Below are 14,739 nucleotides of genomic sequence, written 5' to 3' on the forward strand. Positions count from 1 at the left end.
ACCTGGCCTGGGGCCTGGCAGAGCCTGCGTGCTCCGTACACCTTTGTGGGGAACACCCGCCCCTTCCACAGCCACCTGCGGCACGGACGCGGCCCCCTCGGCCGCCCAGCGCAGGCTGGCTCAGGGTGACAGGGCTGGAGCCCACCTCCAAAGATTCATCTTAAAAGTTGCCTCCCCTTGGCTCTTCCTGCCCTTGCACTCTCACTGTTCCCAGTGCTGGTAGCCCTGCGATTGGGGCGGGGGTGGAGGGGAGCCACCACCATCCCCCAATTCACGGGCACGTGTCCAAGGTCAAAGTCAAATGCCCTGGGCCAGGGCACCCAGGACCACCTGGCTCGGCCCCTCCACAGCCCCTCCACAGTCAGGTCTGTCCAGCCTGCAGCAGGTAACCCCGCGCCCTCCCCGCCTATGCCAGTGGCCCTAGGCAGCCCCAGGAGCGGCAGGGAGGTGGACCCTGACAGCCGCCTGCAGAGCGCAGGGGGCGGGAACCAAGTGGTGTGCCCCGCCCCACCCGCCCGCCCTCCGCCCTCCGCGGTGGCCGTCCGGGGGCGACACGTCCTAGGAGCGCCAGACGGAAGCGCCGCCGGGACTGACACGTGGCCTTGGGCGGTGCTGCCTGTGCGGGTCAGCCAGGCAGGAGCCGGACCTGGACGCGCTGCGCCCACGGACGGCCGCCCCCCATGCAGCCGCTGCCGCCGCCGCCAGAGGAAGCCCGCAGGGACGGGGCCGAGGACGCCCAGTGGTCCAGGTGGGGCCAAGGTGTGGGACGGGGCGGTGGCTTGGGGAGGGGGCGAGGCCACCATCCCTCCACCTGGGGTTGCGCGCTTCCCTAGCAGTCAGCGCACAAGTACCCAGACCCAGCCCAGGACCCTCCTCCCTTCCGTCCAGTCCCAGGGCCAGCGAGTGCCACTGGAGCCCTCTCCAGGACCTCCAGGGTCCTGGGATTGTGCAGGCAGGAGGTACCCCAGGATGTCTGCCTGGGGGTGGGGGGCATCATCCCGGGTGGTGGAGAGGTTGCTCACAGGCACAGCTGTGAGTCCTAGAACTGGCCCCTGCCAGGTAGGACCCCACGAATTTCCAGACCTGAGGGCAAGGAGGAGCCATACAGGGTCACCTGACAGGGAGCCCGTTGGAGGTAGGGGGAGTGCTGAGTCCTGCCCCCACCTGCCAGCTGTGTGTGTGGACAGGTCTCCATGGGCGGGGCCTAGGCAGATCGCCCACTCCTTTTTATACTCTGTGTCCACGTCCACTGCGACATGCAGAAGTCCCCAGGGCAGGGACACACAGCAACCAAGAATGAGGTAGGACTGTCTGAGGAGTTCCCAGACCACTGTGCCTCCGCCCTTGCCTACCTTCAGCCAAGCCAGCTGGACCCTGGATCCAAGTCGGGCCCTAGGATCCCCAGGCCAGTCCACCAGCTCCGAAAGCCCGGGGAGCCCACTCCCTGCAGGCGACGGCTGGTTCCTGCCCCTGCGTCCAGGCACAGGCTTGCAGGAAACTCCTAATGGGCGGCTCCCCCCCGCCCCGCCCCTCCCCCCCCCCCCCCCCCCCCGAGGCTGGGGCAAGATGAGGGCAAAGCTAGTGGGAAAGATGGAGAGAGGCTGACATTTCAAAGTAGCCCTCAGAAGCCGGAAATCTCCTGTAGGACAGGGTGTGGGGAGTGGGGCGTCTCCTTGCCAGGCATCCACTGGGATAGGACTCTGCTCTAGGGTACGGCCGGGTCCAGGAGTGCCCTGCGGCCTGCCTTGCTCCCGTCTTCCCTCCTCGCCGTCCCGATTATTGAGGTGCTGATCCAGGTGGTGGGCCAGGCTCCACGGCCATGTGGGCAGAGGGTTGTGGCCCCAGGGCTATGGAATGTTCTGCAAACTTCCCTCTCAGGTTCTGTTTCAATGGCTCTGGCTGGCCCTGCTTTAACTTCTTCCCTCTGTGCTTGGCTCAGGAAGGAGCACCTGCAGCTCCCCAGGCCCTTGGCAGGTGAGGTCGCCCCAGCTCCAGAGGTCTGTGGGGTCCTGGGTGGAGCTGGGCTCAGCTGGGACAAGGCTGACCCCACCCCTGAGTGGACAGTCATATCAGTCACAGTGAGCGTGGTGGTTTTTTGCAGCCAACGCAGCGTGCCCTCTGCATCGACAACCACACGTCTGCTCTCGTGGTCCCAGGAGGCAGGGCCGCCACTCCTCAGCCGCATCTGTGGGGTGAGGGCAGCCAGTGGCCTTGGACCTGTGTGTTCTCTCCTGGCCTGGAGCGCCGGCACATTTCCCTTTTCTGAATGGAGGGGCACGTGACCACACATTTGCTCAGCCATGGATGCTTCTCATGCACAGGGCCATTGGCAGGAAGCAGAAGGTTCTAGAAGGTTCACAGGAAGCATTCTGATGAGCTGGGGGCACAGACCTGAGGCTCAGGACTAGTCAAAGTGAGCAGGATGAAGCCTTCCTGGCCCATCCTGCTGTAGCCTGTGTTCCCAAGCAGCCCTCCGTGGGATGGAGGAGTCTGGGGCTGGCGTGCTAACCAGCCCTTGGGCAGCTGTCTGTGTTGGGTCCCCGCCTGCAGCCAGACTTCCTTGTTCTGTGTCCCCACCAGCTGTAGAGGAAGTCACTTGGCCTGCCTAGCTGGCAATGCCCGCCAGCTCAGGACCTGGGGGGGCCTCTGGGGCCCAGGAGGAGGCACACAGCACCTGGCCCCACACAGGCTCAGAGCAGACTGGTTGCCTGCACGCTGAGGGGCCTTCCTTGGTGTCCTGTGGTCGTAAGGAGGCCAAGGCGCAGCACCGTATTCTAGGTACCGGCCAACCTTCCAGAGCAGGTCAGCCTCAGCTGGCCTTCCAGTGTTTCTGACTGGACTTCCCACCCAGGCTCTCGCGGTCACCAGTGAGAGGCACCCGAGGGCCAGGTGGGCATGCTGGATGCAGGTGACCCTCCACAGCTTTGACCACAGAAAGGAATAAAGCTCCTCGGGCAGGCACATGGATGCTTGCAGAGAGCCTGAGCATGGGGGTGCAGGAACACTGCGGGCCCGCGGGGGCCACCCAGCATAGGGTATCTGGAAGCCGTGGTGATGCCGCCAAGCAGGCACACCCCCAGGGGCTCCAGCCGCAGCCACAGGGCTCAGGCCGGCAGCTGGCCTGACTCGGACAGCTCTGTGCCTCCCTGGTGAGGACAATGGGGCGTCTACTCAGAAGGAGCAGTGTCCCCACAGGCCTGCTGCCCTCGGGATGAACACCTGGGGATGGACACCTGGGGTGAGGTGCTCACAGGCCAGGTTTGGCCAAAGCCCAGGGATGGGCACCAGGGAGACGGGGGTGTCATCTTCAGGTTTGGAATCCCGGAGGAGATGGGTACCTGAGCCCACAGTGGTCTCAACACCCAGGGGTCCCATGTCCGTGTCGGAGGGGCACTGAGCAAGTATGGATGCCCGCCCCCTGCCCCCTGCCCTGCCACCACCTCCTGGTCTTCAGTTCTGGCAGGAAAACTAGCCCAGAGGGAGAGCCGGTGAGCTGCCCTGCGGGCTACCCCTCCATGCTGGCATCTCCAGTAGGGAAGGCCGCTGACACCTGTCAGGTCTGCCCCACTGTCTGGGCTTCTGAATCATTCCAGGAACATTTGGGGGTGGGGCATGATGACTAGGGGTCCCTGGGCAGTTTCCGAGAAGAGCGCCCTCCCATAGCCTCAGCCAAAGCAGGGTCTGGTGTCCGGCTTCTGGAATTACAGAACTGGGTATATTTTTAGCACGGGACCCTATTTCCCACTGGACTGCTGTGTGAGTGCAGAGAGCCACAGAGGGGTGCCCACGAGTCCCACCCCTGGCACCCCTCGGAAATCTTGGCCCCACCTCTTCCCCGTGCACGTGGAGGGATGGCAGCCCAGGGACGGGCCCAGGCGGCACCCCAGCCTCTCTGCCTGCAGATTTCTCTGCTGCAGCACACCACACAGCCCGTCGAGGGCTGGCTGGCACGCTGGGCCCGGAGTTCCCAAACCAGCCCACACGGGGCCCGGCCTGCAGATATGGGTCTGCTGGGGGACAGCAGGCTGGGCTGTTGGAACCCTGAGACCCCTGAGAGATTCTGTCGAAACTCAAGTCCGCTGTGTCCGCTGGTGGGACCGTGGCCTGTCCAAGGGCAACGGCTCTTGGCCGTGGAGCACGGCGGCCGGGGAGGCCCGGCCGCGCAGAGGGAGTCCTCCCTGATTGTGGGAAAGAACACGGTGGTTTGCAAGGGGCGTGGACCCACGCGGACACGGTGGACTTGCCTCCCTCCTGGTCAGTGACAATGACTCCTTGTGGGGACATCAGGAACTTGCTGGTCACTCCGCTGTTTACTGATCCAGGAAGGAGGCAGATGTCATGGGCATGAGCCCGTCTTCACTGAGGAAACGGGCTCGAAGAGGCCAGTCCACAGCCCCAACCAGAGCCACACGCAGGCTCACCGTGGCTGCTGCGGCCCCCAGCGTGGCAGGGCACCACAGATGGCAGGTGCAAACCCTCACTCCCCTGACGAGTCCCCAGAACAGCTCCCATGGTCACATCCACCCTGCTGGGAGGGGGCAGCCCAACGTGCCGCTGGTCAGCTCTTCCCCCAGCGAGGCGGGCCCTGTGCCAGGTCAGGGCCTGCCTGTGGGGTAGCGGGCACAGCTTATCAGGCCCAGTGACCCAGTTCCTGGCGTGGGCACCACCCATTGGCAAGAAGGTGCCCTCAGACCTTGGAGGTCATTCTTCCCTGGGGAGGAGCCAGCCGCCTGCCCCTGTGCCTCACTGGGGACGTCCGGTGAGGGCGGGACCTCTGAGCTCCCCGCCAGTGTGCTTCCAGGCCTCTCCGCTGTCCTCAGCACCTGCCCCCCGGTGCCACGCCTGCCACCCCAGACATCACAAGCCTCTGCGGTGCCCCCGCCCATCTCCCACCCGCTCGGATAATGTCCACAGCTCCTCCCTCTCTTGTCGTTGAAAAGTCAGCTTTGTCTCTGAGGATAGTTCTTGATTTCCAGAGTCACTCTGAAGGGCCTGGGGTCCCCTGTGACCCATGTACCTCCCACCACATATGTCCGTGTCCTGCCTTTGTCCTGGCAGCGAATGTCCACCTGGCACTAGGAGCCAAAGCCCATCGTTTGTTGAGATTTCTGCTGTTTGTTTTGATGCTCCAGGACCCCCCTGGGGTCCCACATGCATGGGGTTGTCATGTCCTCCTGGCTGGGGCAGTTTCTGACTTCCCTAGTCTCAGGGACAGTCACAGAGCATGGGCCAGGAGTTTCAAGGACCGTCCCTCTATGCACACCTGCCTGGCCACCTCCCCTGGCAGCCAGTGGTGCTTCACCCCTGCCCAGGTTCTCCAAGAGCCAACCACCCCAACGGCGCTGTGTCCCCCTGCTGGCCGCCCAGCACCGCCTGCCCTGATGTCCTCTGCTGGGCAAACACCACTTTCCTGGGGACCCTCTGGGGACCCACTCTCCTGTTCCCACCCTGTGGGAGGCCCTCCCTCGGTCTCAGCCCTGGGGCCCCCTGGGTGGGTTGCTGAGCTGTCAGCTGCATGGGAGCTGGGTGCTTGGATCCTGACAGCCAGTCCTGGAGTACAGTCCTCCAGGTGTGGGGAGGATTGTTTTACCTGCCCTTCTGCTGGCCGTCCGGCTGTTCCCAGCCTATGCTGCCACGAGCGGCTTGTTTCCAGGGTTGGCCCATGCTCTCGGAGCCACGGACGGGGGCGGAGGTGTTTGAAGGCGGCCATGCTGCCCCTCTGGGCCTGACTCGGCCCCTTCTGTCCTGCAGGCCCGAATGCCAGGTGTGGACAGGGACGCTGCTGCTGGGCACGTGCCTGCTGTACTGTGCCCGCGTCAGCATGCCCGTGTGCACCGTCACCATGAGCCAGGACTTTGGCTGGAACAAGAAGGAGGCCGGCATCGTGCTCAGCAGCTTCTTCTGGGGCTACTGCCTGACGCAGGTGGTGGGCGGCCACCTGGGGGACCGGTGAGGAGCACTGCTCCCCATGCAGGGCTGGGGCCGCCCTCGGGGGCGGTGGCTCCTACAGAATGAGTGTGAGGAAGGGTCCCCCCAGAACAAGACATCACCTGGGAGAGCTGAGCTCCACAGGGGTAGCGGTCGGAGGGGGGTAGGTGCCCAGCACCCTGAGGAGCCCCCGGCAGCCCAGTGGGGTGCTTGTTGGGACAGACGGACAGGCGCAGCTGTGTGCCTACCGTCCACCTCTTAGGCAGAGGAGGACAAGGCAGCCGTGCCCAGCCCGGGGCCTCTCTGAGCAGGCTCGGACCCTGGTTCCCCTGGGCAGGATCTTCCCAGCCTGCCCGTCCACCCGGCTGCACAGCTCCCGTCACTGACCTCCTGTCGTCCTCCAGGATCGGTGGTGAGAAGGTCATCCTGCTGTCCGCCTCCGCCTGGGGCATTATCACCGCCGCCACCCCACTGCTCGCCCAGCTCAGCAGCGCCCACCTGTTCTTCATGACCTTCTCTCGCATCCTCACAGGTTTGCTCCAAGGTAGGGCTACCTGGTCTCAGCCGTGGGAGAGCAAGGCAAGTACACACGCGTTGTCCCCGGGCGTGTGTGCACACACGTGTCCTCACGTGTGCTCCCGCGTGTGGCGCGCCTTACACCAGAGGAGGGTGTCAGCGGCTCTGTGTGGCCGCGGTGAGGTCGCCGGAGCCGCGGGCTGGCAGTGTGGCCCGGGCACGGAGTAGGGGCACAGAGTGTGCAGGCGGCCGCCGGGCCGGTCTGACACCGCAGCGCCGGGCCTTCTCTAGAGACGCTGCCAAGTCTGGCACCTTCTAATGTCGGATCCCTCCTCTGCCAGAGAGGCTGCTCCAGAGGCATGGGCGGCAGCCAGCGTGGTGCATGGGCACTGTGGGCGCCACTGGCCCTGGCACGGTGGGGACTTGCTGAGTGTGTGCATGAGGCTGGGCAGAGGCTGCTCCCCGGCCAAGCCCCCCGGGACCCACATTGCTACTGATCTGCTGACCTGCCCCAGTAGTCTGGCTCACAGGCAGTCGGCTCCTGTGAGTTCACCCCACGCGCCCCACACGTGGCCTGGGGCTGGTCCTGCGGCCGGGCTGTCGCACACTGGCTGGGGTTTCTGGGCAGGAGCCGGCTGTCTGGGCACCCAGCCAGGTGGCCCTGACCCATCTTCCTGGGAGGCCGGTCTGTGACCCAGTACGGGGGCTCGAGGGGCAGCCATCACTCTGGGTTACTGGTGGCACTTGGTGTGGGCTGGGGGACAGGGCCCTGATGGGAAGGCCAAGCCCTGTCTCACCCCCTGGCCTCTTAGCTTTTCCTGGTGCTTTTAGAGAAAAGCATAGAAAAGGGAGCCGCAAAATCAGATTTTGAAATCATTGTAGACTCACAGGAAGTTGTAAGGAAATATACAGGGAGGGGCCAAGCTCCCTTCCCCACCCTCCAGGGCAACGGCTGGTGGCGCGCACGGCAAGGTCACGTGGGGCACTGCGGCTGCACAGGGCTGTCCATGCGCCGTGGGTGCGAGACTGGGCGTGAGTGTGGGCATCAGTGCCAGGATGCTGGGGCCAGTGTGGCCCGAGGCCGCTGTCAGGGTCATTCCCACGGCCGCGCTGGTGGCCTGACCATGAGCGCAGCTGTCCCCCACGCGGAGAGTCTTTAGCTGAGTCCTGCTGGTCCCTTGGGGGTGGGGTGAGCAAGAAGGACACCCCAAACTTGAGTCATCCTGGACGGGCCCCGGGGAGCTTCCCAGCCTGGCTCCCAGCCCTGTCTGGCCACCCTCGCTGACCCTGGCTGACAGGGGGACACTTGGGGGACACAGCTCTCTGCTTGTTTTAGGCGTGTACTTCCCGGCACTGACCAGCCTGCTGTCCCAGAAGGTACGAGAGAGCGAGCGAGCCTTCACCTACAGTGCCGTGGGGGCTGGCTCCCAGTTCGGGTAAGTCCCAGCCCAGGGAGCCCAGGGGACAGAGGGTGCGCCCGGGGGGTCCAGGCAGGGACAGCCCGTGTGGGCACATTTGTGGCTCAGGGTGATGCGGGCGGCTGGTTCCGTGCTGCAGGAGACCTGCCTTCCCTGTGCAAAGTGCTTCCCTGTGCATGTCCTGTCCCCGGCGCCTGGGCAGGTGGTGTGGCTTTGAGGCACGGCACGTGGGCTGGGGCAGCGGCCACTCCACCGAAGCCCCTTTATCTGTGCTGGGGGAGCCAGAGGGGTGCCGTCCGCTGGGGAATGGGGCAGTGGGCGTGGTCCAGACGTGATTCCCGTGCTCCCGCATGGAGGCCTTGCTCGGGGAGAAGGGCCATGTTGCTGTGCTGATGGGTCCTCGCCGCCCCTGGGCTCAGGCCTCTGACGTCACTGCCTCCAGGATGTAGGCAAAAAATCAGAGGGTCAGGGGTGCCCGTGGATGGCCCAGTGGCAGCCCAAATAAAAAGCCAGGGTGCCCAGTGGAACGGGAATTCTGGATAAGCTGCATGGGGTAAACTTGCACAAAGAAGGATGTGCTGTTTTCCTGAAATCCCGCCTCAGCTGGGCGCCCTGGGCCCATGTCTTGCGCTGAGATGCACAGGGAAAGACTCTGCCCACGGAGGCTGTGAGGGGAAGGCTCCCCCCAGGTCTGCTGGCCCCACTTTCTTTCCTCTGTTTTCTCCTTTAACCGTCCTGGCTGGAGCTCTGCGGACAGCCGGGCGTGCGGGAGGGGAGGCCCCACAGGGGTGTCTGGGACCCCGGAGCCGCCAGGTGTCCGGGCGTTGTGCTGGGCTCTGTTGCTTCTGCATTTAGAAATCTGAGAATTTCAGCCTGTCTGCCCCGTGAAGCTGGACATCACGGAGGCTTTATTTGAGTTCCCAACACCATCCCTTCTTCTTTGCAGCCTTTTTTAGTTTAGAAGGAGCCACATCACAATGGGAGGCCAACTTGAAGGCCTGGAAGCAAGAAATGAAAGCAAGGCAGGGCCTCCATTCCACGTCACAGCCACGTGGCTGTGCCCACATCCCCCCGGGTCCGAGGCATCCAGAAGTCTCCCCAAATGCTTGAAATGCTTCACAAAATATGTTCAGACTGGAGCTTCTGAGCCTGCTTCCCTGGCGACAAGCTCCCACGGGGGGGTTGGGGGTTCTCAGAGGGTCGCCTTGCTTGAGTGAAGCCCAGGGTCATGGCCACGCTGCTGTCTGTCCTCCAGGACGCTGGTGACGGGGGCAGTGGGCTCCCTGCTCCTGGACTGGTACGGCTGGCCAAGTGTCTTCTACTTCTCCGGCGGGCTCACCCTGCTGTGGGTGTGTTACGTGTACAGGTACCTGCTGAGTGAACAAGGTAACCGTGGTCGGGTGGGTGACTGCCCGGGGAGGGACGAGGGCCTGGCGCCCATCCGCTCCAGTAGCCGCTCATCATCTGCTGAACGCAGGACCCCGAGCTGCGGCTTTGCCCCATCTGGAGCCTGAGGAAAGCGCCTGCTCTCAGGCCGGCTCTGGCCAGGTTCCGGCCTCAGAGCTGTGCCCAGGCAGATGCAGGCACACGGGGACAGCTGTCCGCCAGGCACAGGCTGCCTGGAGGGTCAGCTGGTCTGAGGACAGCAGGAAGCAGGGCCTGGGGGCTCCGGGGGCAGGGGAAGGGCTGAGAAACATTGTTCAGACTCAACACAAGTGTTGACCCTCAACGGTAAATGCTGACAACCCAAGATGCTCTCCAGGAGGATGGCGTGGCGGGACCCACACACAGCCAGGCAGGGCCACAGGGCTGTCGGGGCGCTGGCCCTCAGGAGCTGCCCCCAGAAGCCGGTCAGCTGTGAGTGATGCTGTCATCCGATTCTGAGTAGCTTTCACGTGGGAACACCTTGCCCCCCTCAGATCTCATCCTGGCCTTGGGTGTCTTGGCGCAAGGCGTGCCAGTGTCCAGGCACACCAAAGTTCCCTGGAGACAGCTTTTCCGAAAGCCTTCTGTCTGGTAAGCCAGTGTCTCGGGACCACAGTGTGGGGGGTGCGGTGGGACGGGGTGGAGTCTGGCGGATCTCGGGTGTTCCCCGGCACGGTCCCCGCAAGAGCCTACACGGGCGTGGGTCCCCCCGCCCCATCCTAGCTCTTGAGCTGCACGCCCTTGTCCCCGGGGTGGGGGCGGTGTGCAGGGGGTCCCGTGCGTGGGGCCGGGGTGTGTGGACCCTGAGCCCGGCGCCCCTCCCACAGGGCGGCCATCTCCTCCCAGCTGTCTGCTGCGTGCTCCTTCTTCATCCTCCTCTCCTGGCTGCCCACCTTCTTTGAGGAGACATTCCCCAGCTCCAAGGTGGGTGGGCCACCCTGGCGCTCACAGGGTGAGGGAGGGCCACAGAGCCAGTGCCTGGCACGCACAGGGGCCCTTGGTTCCGCCTGGAATCTGTCCGTTCTGGCCGTGGGCTCGTAGCCCTGCGATGGCCCCACCCAAGCTCACGGCTGGCACCTCCGGCCGGTGCATGCTGGGGAAGGACAGGGCGGCTTCCTGCCGCCCCCCACAGCATTCACTCCCAGGATGGACTGCGTGCGGCCGCCCCTGTGGCCCAGCAGCCAGTCTGTGGATGGTCATTTCTGAGGATGGGCCAGGCGGGGGTCATGACATGGGCAGGCAGGGGTGTCCCCTGCTGGTCAGCTTGGCTCACACCAGCCCGGCCATCTGGCCACCCTCCCCGTCTGGTGACCAGGACCCCCTAAGTGGCACAACCCCAGGGTGGGCCTGCACCCCCAGCTCAGCCCGGTCATGGTGTGGGGAGCCACAAGGGAGATGCGGCCTGCAGGGAGACAGCGCTAGTGGACCTGGAGCTCGGCCAGGGTGGGGGACAGTCAGGGCCAGAGAGGCCCCCGAGCCCAAGAGCCCAATCTGTGGGCGGGGAGAGCCTTCCTGGGCATCGGTGGCCGTGGGCAGCCACCTGGCCCATGCAGACTGTCCCCTCTGAGGCCTCCCTCCTCCCTGCAGGGTTGGGTCTTCAACGTGGTGCCCTGGCTGGTGGCGATTCCCGCCAGTCTGTTCAGCGGGTTTCTCTCTGACCATCTTATCAATCAGGGTGAGCCCTGGGGGAGGGTCCGCTGGGAACCAGCCCGGCTTTGCCACACTCGGGGGGTGGGAAGCACCCTTCCGGGGGGGTTCTACAGGGATGGGAGACGCCTTGCCCCCCGAGGACCTCCCGTCAGCATGGGACCCCATCCCTTCAGAGCTGGCCTCCCCCAGCCTCAGTTTCCCTGGGGGCTTGGGGTGCCGTGAGAGGGTCCAAGTGCTGTGACTGTGGAGCTCCTCCCCGGGGGCTGGATGCAGCCCCAACCCTCTGCAGAGGACGAAAGGCCACTTGGTGGGGTCAGAGGTCATAGGTCGGGTGGGCTGTGTGTGTGAGCCCAGGGCCCCAGGGAACACCCCCGAGGACGAGGAGCTCACAGACATGCACGCTTAGATGGTAGTCCTTCCCTAGTTACAAAACTGCTACCCACTCATGGTGGGAGAAAGAGAGTTTGGAGAAACGTGAGGCGAGCACATTCATAACTGTCCCAGAGGCCTTCCTTCTGTGTGTCTGCGTGACTGTGTCCTAGAGGGTCCTCTAGGTGCACGCCCAGTGCAGGGTACACATGCTTGCACACGCGCTCACACACACACCCGGGACACAGGACCCCCAGGGCAGGTACATGCTCACACGCGTGTACACACGCCTCCTACACGACACAGGACACCCCACCTTGAGCCGAGGGCCCGTCCCTTCCCTCCCTGCTCCCTCTCTGCAGCAGCGCCGGCTGGGACCCCATCAGGGGCCCTCAGGGGCTCAGCACAAATGGGCCAATGGGACCATCTCCCCGTCTCCCTCTGCTCAGGTTACAGGACCATCGCTGTGCGGAAGTTCATGCAGGTAGGGAGAGGGTGGGATGGGCCTCTCTGGACACCCCTATTTGGTTCCTGGGACCCGAGGGGTGTCACCAGTCACCCAACCCAGAAAGTATTTGGAGGGTGCCCTGGGTCAGTGCTGGGGGCTGGCTTGGCTGACTTTAGGCGCTTCTCCCAGCTGTGTTTTGGGTTCTCTGTGTCCCTGAGCCCTGGCACACATGTCTGGGCCTGGTCACTCGCATTTCCCTCTCAGTCCAACCAGTGGGGCTGGCTTATCTTGGAGCCACGTGTCACGGATCCCCGGGGCAGGCTGGGAGGGGCTTTCCCCCCGGACCTTGTTCAGGGCACCCCAGGTGTCCACCACGGCCCGTGCCCAGCCACCCACCCTCTCTCCTGCAGGTGATGGGCCTCGGGCTGTCCAGCGTCTTTGCTCTGTGTTTGGGTCACACCTCAAGCTTCTGTAAGTCCGTGGTCTTTGCATCAGCGTCCATTGGCCTGCAGACCTTCAACCACAGGTAAGGGCTGGGCGCCCCTCCCACCAGAGCTGCCCCATGCTGCCCGCTGTCGTTTGTTTCATCCTGGTACTGGATTCCTGCGCTGCGTCGCGGTGGGAATGGGACAGCCAGGGTGGGCGCGATGGCCCAAGTGGGGCTGTGCCCCTGGTGTGGTCTCGAGCCCCGGCGTGGCAGGTGCCCCGGCATGGCGGGCAGGCCTTGGCTGGGCTGGGTTCTGAGTACCCACTTGGCAGTTTCTAGGCTCCAGGTGCTCAGAGGACCAGCCCTGGGCTTGAGGGGGTGGCAGCCGCCCCATGGTCACCCCTTTCCTCTTTCCCACAGCGGCATTTCGGTCAACATCCAGGACCTGGCCCCATCCTGTGCCGGCTTTCTGTTTGGTGAGAACCGCTGGTCGCTGTTTGAATAGGAAGTGGCGTTCCCCACCCATGCATGGCTCACCCAGCCTTGCCCCCTCACTGGGCCCCCAGGGCTGCCCCTGGGTAGGGGGCCTCCTGTGACCAGTCCTTGCTCTCTTCCTCTGTCCTGTTCGCAGGTGTGGCAAACACAGCTGGGGCCTTGGCAGGTGAGAGGTGGGCTGGGCTGGGGTGCCTCCTGGCAGCCTCGCCCCTGAGTCTTCCCACCCCCTGTGCACCCCAGCCCTGCAGGGTGGGCATGGCACCATCAAGGGTCCCACAGTGCCAGACCAGTGGGGAGGGGGAGAGTGCAGCTCATGGAGCTGGTCCAGGGCGAGAACCCAGCCACTTTCCATGGTGTTCCCTTTTCTGATGGTGCGTACCCCAGCCCCCACTTGACCCACGGATGTGAGTCAAATCCTCGAGGCCCAGGGTTCCCGGGGTTGAGTGCCTGGATGACAATGATGGGGCTCATTCCCCCTGCGGGGTGCAGAGGGACCTGTTAGGGGTCATTTTCCTGGGCAGCCCGTGAGGTCTCTGGCCTTCTGAGACGCTCTGATGCCGGCCCTCCCTTTGCCTGGCGGCTTGGACCCCTGAGTTTGGCTTCTGTCCCTCAGGCCGCCCCTGGCCTCCCGTCCTGGAACCCCACCACCAGCTGCCCTCCTTGGCACTGCCCTCAGGACAGCCCTGGAGCGCTCGGCCTGTCTGCCCCCATCTGCTGCAGGTGTCGTGGGCGTGTGCCTGGGGGGCTACCTCATCGAGACCACAGGCTCCTGGACGTCCGTGTTCAACCTGGTGGCTGCCGTCAGCAGCCTGGGGCTGTGCACCTTCCTGCTATTTGGAGAGGCCCAGCGAGTGGACCTGAGCCCCACCCACGAGGACCTCTAGCCGCCCCAGCCTGACCGTTCCTTCGGTGCTGTCTGCCTTGGGGTGACGGGCTCTGTCCGAGAGCCTCCCTCCCACCCCTGACCCCAGATGTGTGAGCAGGGGGAAGGCGAGCCCTAGCCAAGCCGGGCTGCCCTGGGTGGGCCTCATTTTCTCCAGCGAGGGTGATCGCGCCCTCCCCTCAGGGTTCGTGGACTGTCAGGGGTGAGTGGAGTTAGTGTTTTTAGTGGTGGCTGTTTACACACAGTCTGTTCTGTGTAGATCCACGTGCCCCTGAGGTCACCATGGTGGGAGCTTTGCCCGTCACTGCAGGGGCTGGGCACTGCTGGGCTGGACTCTTCCCCCCAGAGCTGCTCTGCTTTGCTTCTCAGCACGTGGGGCCAGATCATTCTTCGTGGGGTGAGGGGGGCTGTCCTGTGCACTGGGGCTGCATCCCTGGCCCCCATCTACTAGGTGACCCCCCCCAGTCATGACAACCAACACTGGCTCCTGGCATCACCACATGTCCCCAGGGGAGCTGCCCTGGGTGGGACCTGCAGCTCTCATGAAGGCTGTTAGGGGCTTTTAGGGGCTGTTAGTGGCATTTCTGCTTCTCCAAGTCCAGTGTGTGGGCCGTGGGCTAGACACCCTTGCCCACCTTTGGGGACCCCCCCCGACATCCCCTGTGGGTCCCTTGGCACTGGTGAAGTGTTCTGCCTCCCTTGGGCCCGCTGATGCCAGCAGTAAGGGGACTGTGGGTCCCTCTCCTGCCCAGGGCGCTCCACAGGACCAGGGAGCCCTCCTGCATCGTCCTTCTCTCCTACCAGAGGATCTGGTCATCTCGGGAATTAATAAAAGATCCTGTAAGATGTATACATAGAAAAAAGAATCTAAGAATGTGGAAAAATCACCCCAGACTTATTTAAATGATGGCTATTAAACTGGAAAAGGAAGACTGTTACTCTTACTTTTTTAAAAAGAATAACATGCAGCAAAGATTTGTTGGGCTCACTGCGGGGAAGCCGAGGAAGCCGGCAGAGGTTGCAGAAGGGTGGAGGCGACTGAGCAGCAGGGGAGCGGGGATGGGGCAGGCGGTGCCACTCTCCCACCGGGACCCAGCCGCCCGCCTTGCAGTGGACTGTCCCCTGCCGCGGGCACCCACAGAATTGGGCCGCAGGGCCCGGGTGTACTCCACAAGGACGG

The 14,739-nt window shown here is 64.2% G+C and overlaps 1 protein-coding gene across 4 annotated transcripts; it reads left to right on the forward strand.

Annotated features, from left to right (window-relative positions):
• The first annotated feature begins 585 nt into the window (after window positions 1-585).
• Window positions 586-14,489, forward strand: SLC17A9 (solute carrier family 17 member 9). 4 transcript variants are annotated; one of them, XM_028091161.1, is made up of 13 exons: window positions 586-748; window positions 5,752-5,949; window positions 6,333-6,472; window positions 7,781-7,880; window positions 9,118-9,248; window positions 9,782-9,878; window positions 10,115-10,211; window positions 10,875-10,962; window positions 11,756-11,790; window positions 12,165-12,280; window positions 12,602-12,657; window positions 12,813-12,842; window positions 13,397-14,489. In XM_028091161.1, exons 1-13 carry the CDS (start codon window positions 681-683, stop codon window positions 13,558-13,560), a joined length of 1,320 nt encoding a protein of 439 aa, XP_027946962.1. In that variant the 5' UTR covers window positions 586-680; the 3' UTR covers window positions 13,561-14,489. The 4 variants fall into 4 exon arrangements, with proteins under 4 accessions (XP_027946962.1, XP_087882966.1, XP_087882967.1 ...); XM_088026840.1 differs by having other exon boundaries at window positions 6,333-6,460; XM_088026841.1 differs by lacking the exon at window positions 12,813-12,842.
• Window positions 14,490-14,739: the final 250 nt, after the last annotated feature.

The sequence above is a fragment of the Eumetopias jubatus genome, unplaced genomic scaffold (genome assembly GCF_037043125.1).
Source record: "Eumetopias jubatus isolate StellerSeaLion01/CBP00866 unplaced genomic scaffold, mEumJub1_p1.0 scaffold_9, whole genome shotgun sequence".
Taxonomy (NCBI): domain Eukaryota; kingdom Metazoa; phylum Chordata; class Mammalia; order Carnivora; family Otariidae; genus Eumetopias; species Eumetopias jubatus.